Source organism: Tyto alba, unplaced genomic scaffold (genome assembly GCF_018691265.1).
Source record: "Tyto alba isolate M040663 unplaced genomic scaffold, T.alba_DEE_v4.0 Super-Scaffold_12, whole genome shotgun sequence".
In the NCBI taxonomy this organism is placed as follows: Eukaryota; Metazoa; Chordata; class Aves; order Strigiformes; family Tytonidae; genus Tyto; species Tyto alba.
In genome coordinates this window covers 6936970-6957333 of record NW_024881274.1, presented here as the reverse complement: position 1 = coordinate 6957333, position 20364 = coordinate 6936970, and the positions used below count along the sequence as shown (strand labels likewise).

General features: G+C 64.4%; 4 protein-coding genes across 14 annotated transcripts in view; all 4 read right to left on the bottom strand.

Moving 5' to 3' along the window:
* Positions 1–257: 257 nt before the first annotated feature.
* On the bottom strand, positions 258–5358 carry COASY (Coenzyme A synthase). Of its 2 annotated transcripts, XM_042787081.1 has the most exons (9): positions 4691–5358; positions 4139–4353; positions 3604–3735; positions 3171–3360; positions 2648–2712; positions 1765–1849; positions 1048–1145; positions 811–957; positions 258–552 (listed from the first exon to the last, which is right to left on the bottom strand). In XM_042787081.1, the coding sequence occupies exons 1-9, from the start codon at positions 5322–5324 to the stop codon at positions 496–498; spliced, it is 1623 nt and encodes a 540-aa protein (XP_042643015.1). In that variant the 5' UTR covers positions 5325–5358; the 3' UTR covers positions 258–495. The 2 variants fall into 2 exon arrangements, with proteins under 2 accessions (XP_042643015.1, XP_042643016.1); XM_042787082.1 differs by lacking the exons at positions 258–552; positions 811–957; positions 1048–1145 and adding an exon at positions 1152–1601.
* Positions 5359–5704: 346 nt separating this feature from the next.
* HSD17B1 (hydroxysteroid 17-beta dehydrogenase 1) lies at positions 5705–7774 on the bottom strand. Of its 4 annotated transcripts, XM_042787503.1 has the most exons (6): positions 7376–7774; positions 7040–7201; positions 6575–6754; positions 6384–6477; positions 6066–6249; positions 5705–5969 (listed from the first exon to the last, which is right to left on the bottom strand). In XM_042787503.1, the coding sequence occupies exons 1-6, from the start codon at positions 7470–7472 to the stop codon at positions 5799–5801; spliced, it is 888 nt and encodes a 295-aa protein (XP_042643437.1). In that variant the 5' UTR covers positions 7473–7774; the 3' UTR covers positions 5705–5798. The 4 variants fall into 4 exon arrangements, with proteins under 4 accessions (XP_042643437.1, XP_042643436.1, XP_042643435.1 ...); XM_042787502.1 differs by having other exon boundaries at positions 7040–7774; XM_042787501.1 differs by having other exon boundaries at positions 6575–7201.
* A 119-nt stretch (positions 7775–7893) lies between these two features.
* NAGLU (N-acetyl-alpha-glucosaminidase) lies at positions 7894–11577 on the bottom strand (the record flags this gene model as incomplete). Its single annotated transcript, XM_042787500.1, has 6 exons — positions 7894–9845; positions 10099–10355; positions 10491–10576; positions 10760–10906; positions 10981–11128; positions 11243–11577. Coding segments are annotated over 6 exons (2190 nt in total), but the record flags the coding sequence as incomplete, so codon positions are not given.
* Positions 11578–13596: 2019 nt separating this feature from the next.
* The window catches only part of ATP6V0A1 (ATPase H+ transporting V0 subunit a1), a 29718-nt gene continuing 22950 nt past the window's right edge, over positions 13597–20364 (bottom strand). For all 7 annotated transcript variants that reach the window (XM_042787074.1, XM_042787075.1, XM_042787076.1 and 4 more), the window contains one exon: positions 13597–15114. In XM_042787074.1, the coding sequence (XP_042643008.1) occupies positions 15021–15114 (94 nt within the window). In that variant the 3' untranslated portion in view covers positions 13597–15020. The remainder of the gene's footprint in view (positions 15115–20364) is intronic.

The window sequence follows — 20364 nt, the reverse complement described above, 5'->3', positions numbered from 1 at the left end:
GCGGGAGCGGCCGCACCGGCTGCACCGGTGGGGAACGGGGGGGATGCGGAGACACAGGGAGGCGGCACGAGCACCGGCCGCGGCTCGGCCCTGCCCGCCGGCACCGGGGCGGGACCGGCTGCTCCTCCCGTCCACGGGACGGACCCGGCGGCACCGAGTGTCCCGGCGGCGGTCGGGGAGGGGGACGGGACCCAGCCCGGCCCCCCCGGAGCCGGGAGCGGGGGTGCAGGGACAGAACCAGCCCAGGGACACGCAGAGCGGGAGAAGCCTCTTTACTGTCACCGAGGGAGGCCCAGGCACCGGCGCAGGCTCAGCCCTCGGGGCCGGGGGGCCGCAGCGTGTCCCCCCTCTGCACCAGGGCGCGGCTGGATGCCCCCGGCCCCTCCGTGGGGCTGGATGGTGGGGGGGGGGGTTCTGCCTCCGCGCTGCGCTCCTCCCGGCGCGTGATGCCAGGACACGGACCCTCGCCTCCCGCCGCGCCGGCGTGGGACCCCCTCAGGGGCTGCACGTCTGGCTGAGGCGCTGCTGCAGCAGGGCCCAGGCCTTCTCCACCTGCCAGAGAACCCGCACGGGAGGCACCTCAGAGCCCGCGGCTGTGCCGGGGACGCGGCCCACGAACGAAGCCCCCGCGCTTCCCCTCCCCTCCCTGCTGCGTTTACATCCCCGAGCCCGTACAGCCCCGATGGCGAGCAGCGTGCCCGGGCACGACGCACGCAGCCCCAGGCGCAGCACTGAGCCCTCCGGTCCCTGCCGCAGCCGCCCGCCTCCCCCTTTGCCAGCCAGGACAGACCCCAGCGCCGCGGCCGGCACCTGCTTGCGGGTGACGTCCGGCTCCCAGAGCGTGCTCAGCACCACCTGCGACCGCTCCACCCTTTGGCTGTTGGTCATCTGGCTCCGCAGCCGGCCGCGAGCAGCCTCCTCACTCAGCCCGTCCCTGGCCACGACGCGTTTCACAGCCTGGCAGGACGAGGGGGGATGCTCAGGCTCGGCGGGGAAGCCGAGGACCAGCCCCAGGCAGCGAGCGATGGGCTGAGGGGCATCGCCCACCTCCTCCTCCGGGATGATGGCCGTCCACACCTCATGGACCATGTCTTGCCAGCCAGCCTCCAGCAGCACGGCAGCGTCCAGCACGCAGACGGCCTTTCCTACGGAACAAGGCCATTCCTCACCACCTGGCAATCGCCAGACAACGCGACTGCTCCTCGGGGTCCAACCCAGCCAGCCCACTTGCAGCCGTAGAGTTACGCCTTCCTGCAAACTGGCAGCACAGACACTTTACTGCTGAGCCAAAGAACCTCACGTGGTAAAACAGAGCAGCAGGCAGAGGCTGTGTTTGCTTTAAGGGCATGCCTGGGATGGCAGGTCTCTCAGGCATGGCAAGCCAATGCCTGCAGCCAAACGCCTATCGAGCTACCAACAGCATCTCCCAAGAGCTGGAAAAATTTTGCCCCCAGAAGAAATACACACCAGGCTCACTGCTGGAGCGCTACACCAAAAATGAAGTCACATGCGAAAGAGAAAGCAACGTCCACCCTCCTTCAAAGCAGGAAGCTCGAGGGAAGCCTGTCCCAGCGGAGCGAAGGAGTTTGCTGAGAGATGTGCTAGTGAAAACGCCCAGCAGAGAAAAGCGGGGTCTGATCATGGAAAATACTCACAGTGCTGCCAAAAGCAGCAGGTTCCCAGGGGCGCTGGGTCGTGGTGTGCTGCACAAGACCATGCACCCAACTCCCACCTTAGTGCTGCGACGGGAGCCACCCCAGATACCTTGAGCGTCCGCCTCCCCAATCTGCTCCTTGACCATCCGGGCCATCTCAGGCCACACAATGTCCGTGAGACTCTTCAGCCGCTCCTAGAAAGGACCACGACAGCATTCGGTTACTTGCCCTCAGAAGCCACGGGCAGCCAACAAGGGGACCACCGGTGGCCACAGCAGTCACGGAGGGCACCCAGCACGGGGGATGGACCCACCCCGTTGCCTGCTCCCTAAGCTCAAGGAAGGGAAACTTCCACGCTGGCCAGAGGCTCCCATGCCTGCTGACGGGGTCAAGGCTCTTTTCCCTAGTATTTTCCTTGCCCTGCCAGGCACGGCAGAACCTCGGGCTCTGCTGCGAGAGGCGCTTTGCAAGGACCGACCCCGCAGCAGAGCGAGCTCCCCACGCAGCAGCACCCACGCGAGACCTGTCCATCTCAGGGGAACCCCTCGAGCTGCCTTCGTGCTTGGGTGGGGCAGCCCGCAGGACCTCAGGGAAAGGCTGAGCGATGGCCTGGCCAGCAAAGCCGGGCACAGAGCCGTTCTGTCACCGAGCCCCACTGGGTACAAGCCCAAACCATGCACGGGGCAGAGCACCGGCTCCACGTACGTCAGGGCTGTTGCTCCACGCTGGGTGAAGGACAAGCGTGGGACAGAGGGGACGGGGTTGGGGAGGCAGCAGCAGCTGCTGGGACGAGAAGAGCGTGTCCAGCACGGCTGCTGACTCGGCTACAGAGGCAGGATCTGTGTGTCCTGCCCTGTCTGTACGTCACTGCCAGAAAGTACAGTCAGGAAGGCACCATCAGCTCAAAGGGCTGAAAAATAAAAAGCCTCAGCACAGATGGAGAGCTTCCCACTCACGAGATTAAATATTGACAGTGTCTGTGCTGCTCTCACCTGGTTTCCAAACACTTTGGCTCCAAGGACTTTCCTGTTAATTGTCCCGTCTTTATTCAAGATCTCTGCAAGACAGAAGCAGAACAGGCTTGGGAGGAACAAATCCAACTCACTTCCCTGCAGCAAGCCTAGCTCACCATGAAAGGATTTCAGCACGGGGCTCTCAAAGGGACTCAGAAAGGAGCTGTAGGACCTGATCTGGCAGTTCTTCACCTTACTCCAGAGATGGACAGGGAAAAGCTTTTCCTAGGCAAGCAGCAGCCCAGTTTAGCCTTCCACACCAGCCGGTTTACAGTAGCTCTGACACAGGACACGTGAGACTTTGGGGAAAGGGCTGGTTTGCCACGCTCAGGCCCAACCACCACCAAATCAGCTACAGATCTCCAGCTGGGTGTGGAGCCCAAAACCCACGGGGAGGGAGGGGAGTTTGGGCCAGGACGGCTCCCTGGGATGCCAGGACGATGGCACACCTCTCCCTCCTCTTCCTCCTCCCAGTCTCCCCCGCAGCCCCCGGTGGCTCTACCTGCCCCAAAAGCCGCCAGCACCCGCTCGTAGGCAGGGCCACCAGGGGCGTAGACGGCGTGGCCCAGCTTGTCGGCGTCGATGATGAACGCTCCCAGCTGCCCCAGGAGTTTGGCGATGGAGGTTTTCCCACTCCCAGTTCCTCCAGTCAGGCCGATCACGTATGGGCGCGAAGGCAAGGCAGGGTCTTGCTAAGGGAAGAAGGAAAGCCATGGCCAGCAGACAGAGGACACGGGCTCTGCCGGAGAAGGATCCCGACCACCCGGCCTGGAGACAGGCATGGAAGGTCCTGGCCCTGCCGAGCAGGGGCCTGCTCCCGCCAGGGGCCGGGACAGGCAGCAGGCAGGCAGTCCTCCGAAACTTGTCCCCCTGCACCCCTCGTCCCGGGCACACCGTTCCCATCGCAGCCCGCAGCTCTCCGAGCACCCCCTCACCCGCGGGGGCCGCAGCAGCGTCCCCAGCAGCCTCTGCCGGAGGCTGGAGGAGCTGATCTTCTCCTCCTCGCTCTGACTGTGGTCGGGGTCCTTCATCAACAGGATCTCATAGAGAGCCAGCTCGGGGAGCCCCTGCGAGAGAAGAGCCCCGAGGGCCGTCAGCCGCGGGAAAGGGGGGCTCAGCGGGAGGTCAAGGCCTGAATGAAGAAGCGCAAACGAGGCCACGGCCGCCGCCAGTGTCCCCATGGGGCAGCTCCGTCCCCACGAGGGGCACGTTCTCAGCTGCCGAGAGGGGAACGGAGCCCACGGAGCTGCCCGTCTGACCCCAACCCTCTGCTGCACCATCCCTGGGGCGCACGCAGCTGGGGGCAGCTCGGCACAAAGCACCCATCTGTGGGCGCTGGCAGACGGGCGCGGGGGCATCCCGCCCTCGAGGCTGGGCTACGGCACCGAACAGCCGCGGGGCCCCGATTTGCCCCCAGCCAGCGGTGGGCAGGGGAGAGGGGGCGGGAGGGGGCTCCCGTGCAGACATTACGTTTTCAAGTCTCTTCTTGTTGACGGCCTCCCCTCCCCTGCGGGTCTCCTCGCTGACCACCAAGCACTGCAGGCTGGGGTCCGTGACTGAGGGGCCGTAGGGGTCAGCCAAAGGCACGATGTCGTAACGCAGCGAGGGCTTCACGTCCTCCAGGAACTCGCGCAGCTTTGCCGCTCGCAGCTCGTACGGCTCGATCAGCTCCGCCAGGACTTTGTCTGCCAGGCACCAGGAGGGTGGAGAAGCAAGAGAGCGTCTGTTTAACGACGCGCAGCTCCCAGAGCAGCGGCAAGACCAGGAGACGCAGACAAAACCCTTCCAGGGCCTGGGGGGGGCTGCCTCCTCCAGCTCCCCTCGCCTCCACTGCGCCCTCGCTCCGCGCGCCCCGCTCGCTGGTACGGACGGGTCCCTGCCACCACCCCGCCCGGGCGCTTCGGGTGCAGGGCTGCCAGGACCCCGCACACCGCGGGGCCCACCGACCGCAGCACCGGGGCCGGCCGCCCCCGGCTCCCCCCCCCGCGCCCCCGCACGGTGCCGGCCGCCCCGGGGACTCACGGCGGAGCAGGTCGCCGTCGGCCACCCCGGCCAGGAGCCGCTGCCGGGCCAGGAGGCAGCAGGCGCTGAGCAGGAGGCGGTGGGCGCCGTGGAGGCGGTCGAAGGTGCCGCCGACCGCCACGTCGGAGAAGCCGGGCAGCGGCGCGGCGGGGTCCCCCCCGGGGTCCCCCTCGGGGTCCCCCTCGGGGTCCCCCCCGGGGTCCCCCCCGGGGTCCCCCCCGGGGTCCCCCAGCAGCAGCGCGGGCAGGCGCGGCGGGCAGCCGTAGGCGGCGGCGGCCAGGCGCTGCAGGCCGAGCCGCACCGGCCCCGGCGGCCCCGGCGCCTCGGCGGCGGCGGCGAGCAGGACGCGGGGCGGCCGGGCCAGGCGGCCGGGCCCGAGCAGGACGCGCAGGTCCAGGCCCCGCTGCGCCGCCGCCGCCCCGTAGAGCGCGGCCAGGGCGCGGAGCAGCGCGGGGCAGGCGGGCGGAGCGGCGGGGCGGGGCGCGGGGGCGGCCAGGGCCAGCCCCGGCTGCAGGTGCACGTAGAGCGGCCCCGCCACCACCCCCGCCGCCGCCGCCAGCGCCGCCGCCGCCCGCCGCGGCAACGAGCCCAGCGGGGCCGTCAGCACCAGCAGCCCCGAGCCGAAGGGCGGCATGGCCGGGCCGGGGACCGCCCCGGAACCGCTCGGGAACCGAGACCGCCCCGGAACCGGGGCCCGGGGGCGGGCGGAGCGTCGGGGCCGGGCTCCGCCCGCGGAGGGAGGAGACGGACGGAGCCGGCCTCCCGCCCGCCGCACCGGGCGCGGGGTGCCCGCGGGCACGCCGCGGCCCCCGCCAGCTCCGCGGAGCACGGCCGGATCCCGGGGACACCCCCCCACACACCCACGCGGGACCCCGGAGCGCAGACACGGGGAGCCCGCGGGGACCGGGCTGGGCTGCTCGGCGGGGGCCGCGGCGACAGGGACGGAGCCGGGGCAGTGCGGATGCAGAAAGGGCTTTATTGGCGACACGCTGGGACCGACACCCCCCCCCCCCCCCCCGCACACACACACAGACCCCGCGGCCGGGACGGGCGTTGCAGGGCTGGGGGGCTGCAGGGCACGGCCCCCCGGGGCTCACGGCAGCTCTGCTCAGGGCTGGTCCCCACCGGCCTCGCCGCAGCCGAACACGAAGTCGTGCATGGCCTGGACGTACGCGGAGCCGTCGGGGCTGGCCAGCCTCAGGCGTGAGAGCGGGGCCAAGAGCCGGGTGGTGAGGCAGCGCAGGGGCGGGCAGGGGGTGCCGATGGCCTCCAGGAACACCTGGTACCGCAGAGGGTCAGACCCGGCCCCGAAATGGCCTCGCGGCCACCCCTGGGCACGGACCCCTCCCCGAGCCCCCATCCCGCAGGGACTGACCTGCAGGACCTCCTCCACCTCCTGGGCCTCCTCGCGGAAGACGCTCTGGCAGTGCCGCAGGTACCGGCGGTAGAGGCTCCGCGTCTCGGCGTCCAGGCCCCGCAGCTCGCTGCCCTCGGGGTCCGGGCGCTGCAGGTTGGCCAGGAAGCTGGTGTTGACGGGTCCGCACTCCACCAGCGTCAGGCTGCGGGAGGGAGCGGGGCGGCAGCGCCGAGCCGAGCGCGTGAGGGATGCCGCCGTACCCCCCCGTCCCCGCGTCCCCCCGTCCCGGTGCCTGGGGGGCAGGAGGGCAGCCCCCGCGGCGCTGCCGGCACTCACTGGATGTTGAAGGGCCGCAGGACGATGGCCAGGCTCTCGCACAGCCCCTCCACCGCAAACTTGCTGGCGCAGTACACGGAGTTGAAGGGCAGCCCTGGGGCAGAGCCGCACTCTGAGCACCGGGTCCCTTCCCCATGGCTCCCCGTGCCACAGGGTGCCGGGGGTCCCGCCGCAGCAGGGCCAGGTCCTACCTTGCAGCCCCCCGATGCTGCTGGAGACGATGATCCGCCCGGCCCTGCGGCGCTTCATGGCGGGCAGGAACGCCTGGATGGTGCGGACGGCCCCAAAGAAATTCACGTCGAAGAGGGTCCTCATGGCCTGGTCGGAGCAGGTCTCCAGGGGGCCCATCAGTCCCACCCCCGCGTTGCAGACTGCTGGGCACAGCCCCGGTGAGCCAGACACCGCAGCCCCCCCCTCGCACTCCCTGGCACCGTAGTGCCCGAAGGCAGGAACGTGGGGGCCCTTCCCTTCCCTGTTGCTGGGCCAGTGACCCTCGGCACCCCCAAACCTAGCTCCCGCACCCCTGCCCTGCCGAACACATCCCATCCCAACCCCAGGATCTGGCATCTGCTCCCAGTGCCCTGGGGAGGGCCAGTGACCCCGCAGAGGTTCCCCCCGCCGCCAGCCACCCCGGGGACAGTGGGGAAGAGCCGTACCCAGCACGTCCAGCCGCTGCCCCTGCACCCGCTGCGCGGCAGCTGCCAGCGAGCGCGGGTCGGTGACGTCGAGCTGCAGGACCTCCAGCGTGTCGGGGCAGCGGCCCCCGAGGCGCTCCCGCAGCCGCTCACCCTTGGCCAGGTCACGCATGGTGGCGTACACTGGGGGGGAGAGACGTGGCCGCGGGGCACCGGTGCCGGCAAGCTGCTCGCCCAGCGCCGGCCCCAGCCCACCCCCTGCCCCGCACCACCTCGGAGAGGCACTGCCTGGCCCAGCCCAGGAGACCCCCCGGGGGTGCTGAGCCCCCGGCACAGCATCACCCCTTTTTTTTTTACCTTTGAACCTGCCGGCGGCATCGGCTGCCAGGCGCGCGGCCAGCCCCAGCCCGATGCCCGAGGAGCAGCCCGTGATCAGCACCGTGGTTTTCTCCATGGGCAGGCAGTGCCGGCTGAGGGGGCCACGCTGTTTAAGAGGGCTGGGCGGGGGGTTGCCCCCACCCCACGCCACAGGTGTTGTGTCTGACGCCTTATCTCAAGGCCCCTCCACCCGCCTCCGGGCTCCCCGCGCCTTTGATGCTGGCGCAGCTGCCCTGATAAAGACCCCTCTGAGCCAGGAACCCCCCGCGGGAGGAGGCTCTGGGGCGCAAGGAGAGTGCTGGGGGTCAGCACCACCCGGGGCCAGCACCAGCCGTGCTGTGCCGTGCCGTGCCGTGCCAGGCGCCCCGGCACGCATCTGGCAGCGCGTTTTTCCCGCTGTGCAGGCTCGGGGCCCAGCGCCGCTGCTCTGCCCCCCCCATTTTGCCCAAGTCCCGCGCTGGGGACAGAGGGGATGGACACACACGGGAGAAGAGTGCTCAGCAGGCAGGCCTTTAGTCGCTCCGCAGGCTGGCAGCACCGCAGCCGGGCTCTGCCTGAGCCCCAGCTGCTGGGGCAAGGCCCAGAAAGCCCAGCCTGGGGGAGCGCAGCCCCAGCAACACCACCAAAAACTCCACAAAGTCTCTTTTGATGAAAAAGGCACCAAATGTGGCCGGGGCTGTGGAACAGTGGGTGCCCACAGGCACCAGGGTCCAGGGGCACGGGAGTCTGGGACCACACCAGGGACGAGGCCGGTTCCCCACCTCCCCTGGGGCAGGGGCTGCTCTGACCCCCCCCCCGCCCCACCTCCCTGGCTGCTTCTCCACCACCACTGCCCCCGCCAGCCAGCCAGGGCCCCGCGGCAGGGACAGGGGTGCCAGGTCCCCCTGCACAGTCCCAGCTCCAGCCAAGCTGCCAGCTGGGAGCACTGGGGCAACAGAGCCCTCGCCGCCGGACCCACGCCTGGGGCTGCCCGGCTTTCCCGGGGACAGGCTCAGGGCAGCCCGGCGGGGCTGAGCACAGCGCAGGATGGGTCCCTGGGGCAGAACGTGCCCCCCGTCCAGCTGCCAGCCCCCCCTCGGGGCACATCCTGCACAAATTGGGGAAATGGTGGGTCCAGGCTGGGTGGGGGCTGCCGGGGTCTGCGCCTTCATTCCAGCACGGCCGGGAGCTGCGGGAGGGCGCGGGGTCTCTGCCCTCCCCCCCCGGGGAGGCTCCGGCGGCACAGCCCGAGGTCACGCCGGCCCAGCGCGGCTGCGCCGCAGGGTGCTGGGGTAGTATTTGAGGAACAGCTTTCTAGAGATCTCCAGCGTGTCCCCAGCCGGCACGGCCGGGTAGCGCTTCTTGTTGTAGACAAAACCCCTCTCCACCTGGAAGACGGCCTGGTTGAACTGGTCCTGGTGGAAGGGGCTGCCCGAGTTGAGGCTCTCCACCAAGGCGGAGACGAAGAGGCTCCAGCGCACGCTGTAGTAGTCCAGCACCAGCCCCCCCAGCTGCTTGTTGGCGTAGTCCAGGATGTTCCCGCTGGGTCCCCACAGCGTCACCTGGTTCCGGGCGTTCAGCTCGTACTGCTCGGCCTCCCGGTCGCTGGTGGCCATGGCACGGGCGCTCTCCAGCCAGCGGCCCAGCAGGAAGAGGCCGTGGCTGGAGAGGAGCCGGTCCAGCTCCGGCAGCAGGTCGTAGACCAGCACGCCGCCGGCCGTCAGCAGCTCCGGCAGCGCGTGGCTCTGGAAGGCCCGGCGGATGCTCTGGTAGTAGCCGCTCACCAGCTGCTGAGCCGCCTGCCGCGTAACGTCCACCAGGTCGTAGCGGAAGGTGGGGCTGGCGCCCAGCTCGGCGCTGGCGCTCAGCAGCAGGCGCCAGGCCTCGTACACGTCGCTGGCGTTGTACCACAGCTCGGTGTCCATGTGCAGGGAGGGCCGGCGCACCAGCGGGCTGCGGTTGTGGTTGACGCAGGCGCCGGTGCAGTTGTACACGCTGCGGAGGAGCAGCCGCCAGGCGCCGGCTGCGGCGGCATTTCGGGCACCGTAGCGGCGCTCGGCGTAGCGGGTCACCCAGCTGGGCAGGTCGAGGGGCTCCTGGCGCCAGCCCAGCTCGTTCATCAGCTCGTAGACCATGTCGTTCTGCTCGATGCCCTCGGGCGCCAACCCGGTGCCCACCATGGTGGAGTTGGGGAAGCGGCGAGCCGCAAAGGGGCCCTGGTTGATGGCCTCCACGGTGCCGAAGAGGCCGTGGTTGCCCCCAAAGTTGTGCAGCATGCACCAGATGAAGGGCTGCCCGTAGAAAGACTCTGTCCACTGGTAGACGGGCTTGGACTCAGCGAAGAGGTCGAGAACGATCATCCTGCCGAGGGGCACGCCACGCAGCAGGGCCCGCACCTGCGCCGGCTGCCAGAAGTCGGGCTGATGCTGGAAGAGCCAGCCCTGCATCAGCCACAGCGCCTCGGGGTCGGCTGGGGACAGAGGTGCGGGGGGTGAGGACCCCTCCGGGCAGCCCCCGCGGGCGACCCGTGAGGCCCCAGGCCCACCAACCGCCCCGCTCAGAGGGGGCTTGGAGGCTCTGGCACCCACGAGGTTGCCGAGCACGGGCAGCTCAGCGCTTGCGTGGGGGCCACAGCCACCTCCCCCTCCCCGGCCCTCAGCTATCCCCACCTAGAGCCCCGCGACCGGGCCGGCACCCCACGCCGGCACCCCACACTGACCCACCTCCCGCCATCGACCTGAAGACAGCGTTGCTGACCCTCGAGAGATAGGCAGGGTCAGAGGAGAGGGGGGTCATCTCGTTGAAGGTGTCAGCGCTGTAGACGTGGTCTGTGCCAAACTCCTTGATCAGCTCCTTCAGGAAGAGGGTCCCGATCACCTGGAACATGGGGTCCTCCGGGTCCAGCAGGTAGGTACAGGAGTAGGTGCAGTCGAAGTGGCTCCAGCCCCCAAGGCGAGTGGCATTCACGTGCGGGAAGACCCTGCGCCAGAAGGCAGAGGTGGGGATGGGGAGCAGGGCAGGAGCACCCGTGCCGGCGGGCCCAGGGCTGCGGCCAGGGCTGATCAGCCCTGGGGGGGTCTGTGAGCACGGGGTGGGGTGGGGGGGCTGCACCTACCGAAGAATCCCCTGGGGCACGTGGCCTGCGAAGGCCGGCAGCACCGTGACCATCCCCAGCGAGCGCATCCTCTCCACGATCCGGTACTGGGAGAGAGAGAAGGAGGGGGGGAGCGGGGGGAGAAGAGCCCCCACCTCCCTGCGAGGAGCCCCTGGGAGCTGCTGGAGCTCGGGGAAGGGAGCGGCGGCCCCCCAGCCTCTCTGAGCGTGGTCTGGGCCTGGAGGACCAGGGCAGGGGGTGGCATGCGGCAGCCCCGGTGCCCCCGGTACCTGCAGGTAAAGCTGCCCGAGGTGCCAGGCGGGTGGCAGCGGCCCTGCCCAGCCGTGGAGGTTCCCCATCCGGTTCCAGGCCAGGAACGCTGGTCCCGTGAAATAGGCGTCGATCTCGGACTGGTTCAGCCCCAGGGACCGGTACACCTGCGCGGGGCGGCGGGGGCTCAGCCGGCCCCGCGGCCACCCCCCGGCCCCGCCCGGTCGCCCCCATACTCAACCCGCTGCCAGGCCGCCTCCTGCCCCACGAAGGCCAGCGCCAGGTTGATGCCGCTGAGCGCCATCCAGTCGATCTCCCGCTCCCAGCGCTCCCAGTCCCACCAGGCGTAGGAGTAGCTCTGGGCGCAGGCGTTCTGGTAGTAGCGGTACCTGCGGGGGGAGCGGGCGGCGGGCTGCGGGCTGCGCCCCCTCCCCGTTCCCGCTCCCTCGTCCCGGGGCGACCGGGCGGGAGCGGCGCCCCGAGCCCCGGGGCGGCGCCGTTACCTGCCGGGGGCCGAGGCGCGGATCTCGGCCGGCAGCCGCGGCAGCGGGTCGGGCAGGCGGAGCTGCGCGCCGGACCACGAGAGGTGGCAGCCGCAGAAGTCGCGCAGGTAGCGGTACAGGCCGGCGGCCGCCGCCACGCCGCTGGAGCCCGTCACGGCCACGGCCACGGCGGCGCCGGGCGGCGACCGCAGCCGGTAGGTGTCGGGGCCGCCCGGGGCCGCCGCCGCCGCCCGCACCGACAGCGACACAGCGGCGGCGCGCGGGCCCAGCAGGCGCCGCGCCAGCGCGCGCACCGCCGCCTCCTGCCGCGCGTCCGCCGCGCCCGCCCGCACCGGCGGCAGCAGCAGCAGCAGCGCCAGCGCCCCCCAGCACAGCCCCACCGGCCCCCGGCACAGCCCCACCGGGCCCCGGCACCGCCCCACCGGCCCCCGGCACCGCCCCGCCGGGCCCCGGCACAGCCCCGCCGGCCCCCGGCACCGCCCCGCCGGGCCCCGGCACAGCCCCACCGGCCCCCGGCACAGCCCCACCGGCCCCCGGCACAGCCCCACCGGCCCCCGGCACCGCCCCACCGCCCCCCGGCACAGCCCCACCGGGCCCCGCCGCGCCGCCATCCCCGCTCCCCGCTCCCGCCGCGGCGCCGCCGGCCCCGGGAGACGGCGGGGGGCGGGGCGCGAGGCGGGACCGGCAGCGGCGCCGCTTCCGCGGGCGGGTCCCGGAGGCCCCGGGGCGCAGCAGGCGGGGGCACTGCGTTCCCTTCCCCGCCCGCTCCGGGGGCCCGGGCAGGGGCAGCGCCGGGCCGTTTTCCTATCGCGTTTTCCCACCCGCCACCGCTCCGCACCCGCGGGGCGAACCGGGCCGCGACGGTCCCGGAGCACCCGCCAGCGCGGGGGGGGGCGGCGCTGCCCGGCTCCGGGCTCCCGGGACCGACCGAGACGCGCGCGGGGGCCGCTCGGGCCTGAAGGGGGCGCTGCGAGACCGGGGAGGGGCACGGCCCTTCCCCCCCCGCCCCGCAGCCGCCCGGGACCGGCCCCCCCTGAGCCCCCCGAGCCTCCCCCGCACCCCCCGAGCCTCCCCCGTACCCCCCGCACCCCCCGAGCCCCGGCGCAGGCAGGCGGGTGCTCCGCGCCGCGGCGGGCGCAGCCCCCCGGGGCTGTGGGGGGGGGGGAACCCCGAGGGGCCGCCGCCCCCCGCCGCAGGTTCGCACCCTCGGGCCCAGCCGGGGAAACGGCGAACGGCGGCAGCGGGGAGAGGTCCCGCAGCGCGGCCGGGGGGCACGAAGGTGACACCCCCCCCCTCGGGCAGCGGGGGGCAGGGGCTCGCCCCAGGGTCTCCCTCGGCTCCGGGGGGGCTCCGTGGGCACGTCCCGGGACAGAGCCTGGGTGCAGGGGCAGCCACCCCACCTCTTCGGGTGCAGAAGGGAAGGACGAGCTGAGGGGTGCACTGCAGCGGGGCCGAGACCCCCCAGCCCAGCCCGCAGAGGGGGCCGGGGGCTCCTGCCCAGCCTGCCAGCAGCGGGGGCTGCCCCTGGGCCCCGGGGCGGTGACATGGGCCGAGCAGAGCCAGGGCAACGGGCAGAAATGCTGCGATTGCACCGGGGAGTGCTGCAAGAGAGCAGGGCGAGGGGCGAAAGGGGAGAGCAGCCCCTGGCCACAGCTGGCACCTGCAGCAGCGGGGGGGGGGGCCGACCCCTCAGCTGCGGGGTGCAGGGGGACAAGGGCTGGGTGCCCTCCAGCTCCCCCTCCTCCCCCAGGCAGCAGGAGGGGGAAACACACCGGGCTGCAGCAACCTCAAAAACACAATCGCCAACCAAGCGCCCAGAGAAACCTCCCTTCCGCACATGTGGAAACCCCCCCGGGCAGCTCCAGGCCCCGCAGGAAAGGCCTGAGTAAACACGGCCCTGCGGGGTGGGGAGGGGGGTCCCCACGGGGGGGGGGGGGGCCTGTTTGCTCCAGTCCCTGTCAAAGGGCACCCCCGCCACCCAGGGTTAGTCAAGCCTTCGTTTTTCCTCCCGCGTAACTGCTGGTTTCACGCGGGTGGTGGGTTTCTCGGGGCAGGCAGGAGGCTCCAGGCCAAACCAGCCCCTGCGCGGCCCCGGCCGGCAGCTGGGGCTTGATAAGCACAGAGACATTTCAGCCCCGGCTCGGCCACGCTGGTCTCGTTTTACAGAGCAGCTCTGCCCACCCCGTCCGTCGTGCCGGCCCTCAAGGTGACAGGATCCCAGGGCTGGAAGGCTGAAGGTCCCTGCTCCCCCCAGCCAGCTTTCGGGGCTCTGCCCCGTGTCGGACAGGGAAGGGGGGGCTGCCCTGGAGCGCCCTGCAGGGACCACAGGGAAACCAGACAAAAGACCACACCGCTCGTCGTGCAGTTAGTTTAATTTATACAGCGACTGTCAGCAATGCATTTCACCCGGGCAGCAGGACTGGTGTCACTGCTCCACCCGCAGACACGGTTTGATTTCATCTCTCCCTCTGCAAACACCATTGTAAACATCCAGCCACGTCCCCCTGCAAACAGCCATTGCCCAGAAGCTGCCACGTGCAGCACGAGCAGCCCCGCGCCGCTGCAGCGTGCAGTGCACACACACCTTTCTCACATGATTTTAAACAGCCCTGCACCCTGTGGCATTTCCTCCTCGGTTCCAGGCTACAATGATTCTCATTATTGTTCTAATCTGCTTATACACAAATACTTCAGATCCACTGCAGGAGTTAAAAGACGAGTTACACACAGCACTAACACATGCACACACCCCACTGCTCCCACAGCTACATCGAGTTGAGGGCAAGGAATTGCTCACATCTTACACAAGGGAAAAAGCAACAGCTACCACAAGGAAATACCACCAAGACTCCACTGCCGTGAGACTACTTTGGCAAGATTCAGCCTCTGTTCTCCCTTAAAGGGCTCCTTAGACTCCAAACATATGTGACAACATCCGTCACTAGGACCTGCACCTTTGCAAAAGCTGCCTCTGCTGATGCCAAGTCTACACAGGCATATCTGGATGTGCCTCTAGGGCTTTGCAGCCTCAGGGCTTCATTTTTAAACAAGAAATCCAGCAAGTTCCCCTGCCAGTGGTCAGTACCTGAGAGGACAGTTCACGCCACAGCTCATCCCTCGTGATCTCGCCCCAGGCCGCAGCGAGGCAGCCAGGCCCCCTGCTCCCACCACCGCCCAGGTGGAGCCGGCGTTCCCTGCTGCAGAGCTCTGCCTGGGATGGGAGTGTGCAAGTGTCCAGTTAAAGGAGTAGCTCTTCTCCAGGGAGGAAAGGAACAGCCCTTCTTGCATGCCCTGGACTGTCAACTGCCCACTGCTTAGAATTTGCTTCATTAGAGGCAGAGACACATGGGAACCACATGTAAAACTTTCTTTAAAAAAAAAAAAAAATTCTCTTCCTGAGCAGCAAGCTTTGTGCAAGCTGAAGGTGTTATGCCTTTTCTCCATGTGCTTGTGTGCCCACTCAGCCATAGCTGCGTTTCTCTCATACTGCCCTGATAAGCCTGCCAGGGAATTCACAACACGACAAGTACACTATTACACACCAAACTCAAGACACTTCATGCACTTAATATCTTCAGTGGTAAACTTAAGGAATAAAAAGTTTCTTTGATCCAGTGTCACTCATTACCCGAGAATGTCAAAGCTCTTGGCTTTGGTAAGACTCGAGGGTGCTGCAATAAGTTATTTCCACTATGGGAGGATTACATGCAACTCAGACACATGGGAGAGGACTAGCCACAAACACAGGACGTTTAACACTGCTTGAGCAGAGGGACCTTCAGTCGTCGAACCGCCCCTCACGGATGGTATCAAAGGAGAAAGGGAGAAACTTGAATCCAGTGCCAGTGTAGAACTTGTTCTGGAACTCAATCCTGCAGGAGAGGGAAGAGTGATTGTTCATTAAAAAGGCAACTCTCGGATGAGTTAGCAATTAGCAAGAACTCCCTTAAAAGAACGATTGTTGACTATAAAAAACCCCCCAACTTTAAAAAGTGGTATTATACTGTAGCGTACCTTTTGGCACAAACCCCACCTCTTGTTTGATACTTCTCTAGCAGGGCAGAGAACTGTCCAGGTACTTCGACCAGGCAATAGAAGGGCAACAAAAACAGGACAAACTCCCTAACTGCGGCAACACTTAGAAGCACCTAGGAGCACAGAGCATTTCCTATGAGATCTTATTACTAAAGTTCAAATTTTATTTAGAACAAACCTCAAATCGCATGATACTGTGCTCAGACTTCCTCCATCAGCTATTTTTGTTTATTTACTTAAACATACTTGGTTTATCCCCACATGACTACTGCTGAGCTAGAGATGTGCCTGTTGTCTCCAGCTGAACATTAACTTAGCCTTGTTTGCCTGCTTCCCCTAATAAATTCAGTTAAAAAAAAAGAATTATTCTAGAGTACTGTCCAGTGGTCAGCAACAGCCAAATAGGGAAGGAAAAAAATAATCCCATGATTCACAGTAAAAACAAGCACAGTGTTTCATGAGCCTCATGAGAAACACTTTCCATTGCGTGATCCACTAAAAAAACCCCAAAGTCTCTGAAGGAATCAAGTGACAGCAAGTTGTAGAGCAATTTAACACAATTCAAGTATTTTTATGAAGCACAAAAAGGTAGACTCGAATTATTTCTTTCCCAATCAGGAATCACAGCAAACTCCAGGGATGCTGGTATTTCAGCTGGCAAAAAGCTGATTTCCCAACAGAGCTCGGGAGGGAAGAGGTCAGAAAAACAGCTTTCTGCTCCTATCTTCTGCTGCCTGTTCACGCAGATACGCAGACTTCCCTGCAGAGGAATCCCTAGGATGAGCAGGATTTTCCGTGTGGGAGGAAGGGCTCCTTGCCAACATGCTCCAGTTTTTCAGGAACCCTGATAATCTCCGTAAGTATCCTGTGACTAAGTAACTATTCTGTAAGCAAAGGGAAATAAGAGGCAGAGGGTTGGGTATCTGAGTCACACAGAACCCACTGTAAATGAAATTTTAACCCCGATGATTAACTGTCCCAGCTGGCCCTGACATCTGAAAGCTCCTTTTGGACACACTCAGTTACAACTGGCCACAACTGGATGCCTGAAGCTCAAGGAGAGGCTGTTGTAAGGTTAGGGAACTAGTGAAGAAGCCTGTTTAACCAAATGATCAGGGCTTAAAAGTTCTGTGTGTTTTTTCTGCAACTGCCTACAGGAACACCCAGAATCCAAGGTCCTTTTTTAGCCTGAGGCACTGCTGTTTCTAGGATCACGGGCTGTCATGTGTACCAGCCCTACTGCTAAACTTTGCACTGTGTTTCTCCCACCAGCGATCAAGTTCTGCAGAAAAATTTACTAGACAGTTAGCACTGCACTCTAAATAAACGGACCAGAAAGCTTTCTGGTGGTCAGCGTTAAAGAAAATCCACTCTTCAGCTTTTTTGTACTGATGATTAGCTTCAGTGTTTGTTGGACTGTAGCTGTGCGGATCTGCCAACCCAGCAGAGACGCAGAGGACCCAGGCTGTCTGGAAAACGAGGCAGCTCGCGGTCCCGTGGGAACCAACCGCAGGGGCAGTTGCTGCACCGGAGCCCTGACCTTCACTTCACGCAAGTGCAGATTCCCACTTGGTCTCTGTGCTCTCGCCAGTGCGTGCCCGTGCCGGGGGTGGGCTGCCACGCCGGGCGCGCCTCGAGGCGGGCAGCCCACCGCGCTCCTCAGGGCCAGGGCGGGGGGGTGTTTGTGCAGAGGTGGTGGCAGCTACTCCTTCCCAAAAAGGGCAGCAGGTTGGCGTGTGGTGCCCGGGGGTCGTTCCGCCCTGCGCCTGCAGCAGCCTGCCTTCCTTTTAGAGCAGCAGCCTGCCTTTTAGAGCAGCAGCCTGCCTTTTAGAGCAGCAGCCTGCCTTTTAGAGCAGCAGCGCGCGCTTACGGTCGCACTAGAGACCAGCTCTGGCTCGTGACCTTTACAAAGAAAAATAAGGTTCTGGCAAGCGGGGGGGGAGCCGGGCTCCAGGGCTGCCGCTGCTGCTCGCTGGCTGGCGAGCGGGGTGCGAGGCCCGCGGGCCCACGCCTCTGGCAGAGCAGCACTCCCCCTCGGGCGGCCGCGGCGGGGCCGCCCGCCCCATCTCAGCTTGCAGCCCAGAGCAGCCGCCCGGCGCCGCGTAACCGCTGCTTTTTATTTATCCCGCACGGTTGCTTAAGTCGGCCAACACTTGTGTTTGCAATCTGCTCCGGCGTCCCTGTGCAGGCCCCCAGCACGCTCCAGCGTCGCCGTTCGGAACACAACGGACCCCGGCTGAGCTCCCCGCTGCCCGGCCGAGCGCGCTGCCTCGCGTCTGCTTCAGCGCCTCCAAGGGGCTGGGCTCACACCGGCGATGTTCACCGACCAGTGGCAAACCACTTAGGCAACCCACGATACAGAAAAATCACATTTACGTCTGTCTCAAGTATGGCCACGATGAAAGGGGCTGCTGCTGCTACACCTGAGGGAGAGAGCAGACAAACACAGCTCTCTGCCAAACCTGCAGTCCTGGATGGCCAGGACCCGTGCCCCCCACACCGATGGACACGGAGCAAGGGTGGGCGGCTGGCTGAGGGACACTTGGGTAACCAAAGCCAAGTCTGGACCACACGGTTTGGCTTCTCGAGCTGGGACTGAACCCCCTACGTCACGATGCTCATTTAGCACCAACCTCTCGCATACAGAGCAATACAAACCCCATTCCTCACTGCTCGGAATTAACCTGATCCGCTTTGTATTACACCTACTGCTATCCATGCTTTCTAGCTGTGGCCTGCTCTGGGGACATGTTCCAGGGAGAACAGCTTCCAGTTCCAAATCAGGCCCGAAACTGAGCCTAAAATACTGCCTTACACAGGAAAACAGCTCCACTGAAACCACACTCCTGCATCAACCCATGATGCTGGGACCTTACTTTGAATCCAGTCACAAACCTCTCCTTTTGGGCAAAGTCTATGTTTGCTCACATTAGAAGAGCTGACTAGCTTAAAAAAAGGTAAGCTACTTTATTCTAAACATTCATGTCAAATTGCACTACTGAAAAGCAAATAGAAAGGTTGAATATCTCCGAACAGCGATGTCACAGTAAAAGGAGTCAACAGCACAACGTGGGGTGCAGCTCAGACAGGGGCCGAGCCCCAGCAGAGCGCCGGTACACAGGCCGGCAATCTCGGCAGCACTCCTCCACCCCAGAAAAGCCTAGCCTGCTGAAAGAATGCATACTTTCTGGAAAAGCACGAAATAAATCTTCCTCATTTGGGACTGATAGGCACAGCACATGGAACAATCCGTGCTTTTTTCCCCACCAGAAAGACACATGCTGAATTCCTCCTCCTTTCCAGGAAGGCTGAACCACCCACACCTTCAGAATTCCTGGTAGGTGACTCTTCTCCCACAGCCAGAAAATCCAGACTGCTCCTGCCAGGACAGCTATATTTGACCCTCCCTCCCTTCTTCTAAAATGGGAACACCTACCATTGGAAACATCCTGATTTTGCGTTCAGAAGCAAAAAGGAATGTTAACAGTATGTTCTTCTGAACAACTGCAGGTGCCTTCCTCCCTACTGTGATAATGAAAATCTAACAAATGCAAAATAATTTCAGCAGATTACTTGCAGTCTGAAACAACTGCCTTAAACTTGCTTTTCAGGCTCTAAGTTTGCACAGATTTTCTCTTGGAGAATGTATTTTGAAGTTTTACAAGTTTGAAACATGTTTGGGGAGAATATTACTTCATTAAGTTGCTTCAGTTCCACAGCTCCCCCCCAAGTGCCCCGCACTGGTCTGCACGGCAGCAGGGATCCATGTGCTTACTGCTATCGCCCAGCTGGGTTTCTCTGCTTGCCATTTCAGTGACATGCGTCTTCCCCCGACACATTTCCAGACAGTTTTTTAATCACCCTTTAGAAGTAGCCTGGCAATGTGAAAAGCCACCTCTTGGCTGAACTGCAACCTTCAGCTCACGCTTGTTCCAGGTGCTGAGTGGTATCTGGAAGTGCAGTTTGTGGTTATTAATACCAGACAGGTATCTCCAGAAAAACATATGCTTTCTTATCTTAGCCCATCCCCTCGGGTAAAAAAGGAAACACAGAGCCTGCCAAGAAGAAAAGCTGTTCAGAACTGTTCATCTGCTATTGTTCAGAAATGGGCCAGGCAGTACTGCCGTCCAGAGAAGCAAGACTTTGAAAACGCACTAATTCACAAGCAACTGCAGATCAAACCCAGCACGTATAGAGTCAGAGCACTGGTCACTCTCTGCTCTCCTCGGACTGCTAGCAGTAACACCAGGCAGGGTTTGCAGAGCTCCTTCTTTCACACTGATGCAACGGCGTGGTACAGTGACAGCAGGATGAGGAAACACCAGCCAGTCAGCAAGAAGTTCTCAAGTGACTGGTATGAAGATTTCTAGGCTGGATGCCAGGAAAAACAGAAGCACCATCCAGCAGCCATTTCCAGCAGCAACCCCCCAGCTCCCTCGGCACAAGATGGCCACACTGAACGCCGCTGAAGTGAGTCGCCTGGGCTGCGGAGGCCCAGGCACGCCAGGACACGGCGGCCTGCGCCCCGCCGGCTGCCGACGGGAGGGCAAAAGGACAAAGCTCTTCTTCACAGGAGCAGGGGAAAAGTGCAAAAAGGCTCGTTTTCTTCCCCCCCACCCCCTTTTATTTTTAAAATGCCCTGGCTTCCTTTTGCACTTCCGGAACTACTTTTTAAAAGTGCTCACAACCTTTTCTTCCCATTTAAGGCAGAATATTCCTTGTGAACTTCCTGGGACTTCACTTTGCTCTCTTGACCTACCAGGAAAGAAGCTGCCTTAAGAGATGGCAGCGACCTGAACTCTGCAGAGGCACAGACATACTCTCCTACACTTCAGGCTGAAGAGAACCCTAGGTGAGCAAAACCCATTCCCACATTGCTCCTGTGATCCCACCAGTGCACTAACCTGAGAATCTGAAGTGGAACAATGAGCACTCTAAAATACAGATTAGAGAAAGCTCTTGAATACTTTCCATGCTTGGGAGCAGAGAAAGCGACGAGCACTCCAGCGAGTAATTCCTTGTTATCTGGCTGTCTGCATATGCAGGAGCTGAATAATCACGGGAAAGGGGCTACAAAAGCATCTGCC

Coding starts and splice junctions, on each gene's coding strand:
- HSD17B1 (XM_033004384.2), bottom strand. CDS start 7,472: ATGGAGAAAACCACGGTGCTGATCACGGGCTGCTCCTCGGGCATCGGG. Junction 6,478..6,574: donor CAGCATCGGGGGGCTGCAAG/GTAGGACCTGGC, acceptor GCTCTGCCCCAG/GGCTGCCCTTCAACTCCGTG. Junction 5,970..6,065: donor AGGTGGAGGAGGTCCTGCAG/GTCAGTCCCTGC, acceptor CTGCGGTACCAG/GTGTTCCTGGAGGCCATCGG.
- COASY (XM_042787081.1), bottom strand. CDS start 5,324: ATGCCGCCCTTCGGCTCGGGGCTGCTGGTGCTGACGGCCCCGCTGGGC. Junction 4,354..4,690: donor CGACGGCGACCTGCTCCGCC/GTGAGTCCCCGG, acceptor GGTGCCTGGCAG/ACAAAGTCCTGGCGGAGCTG. Junction 3,361..3,603: donor CGCTGCTGCGGCCCCCGCGG/GTGAGGGGGTGC, acceptor TTCTTCCCTTAG/CAAGACCCTGCCTTGCCTTC.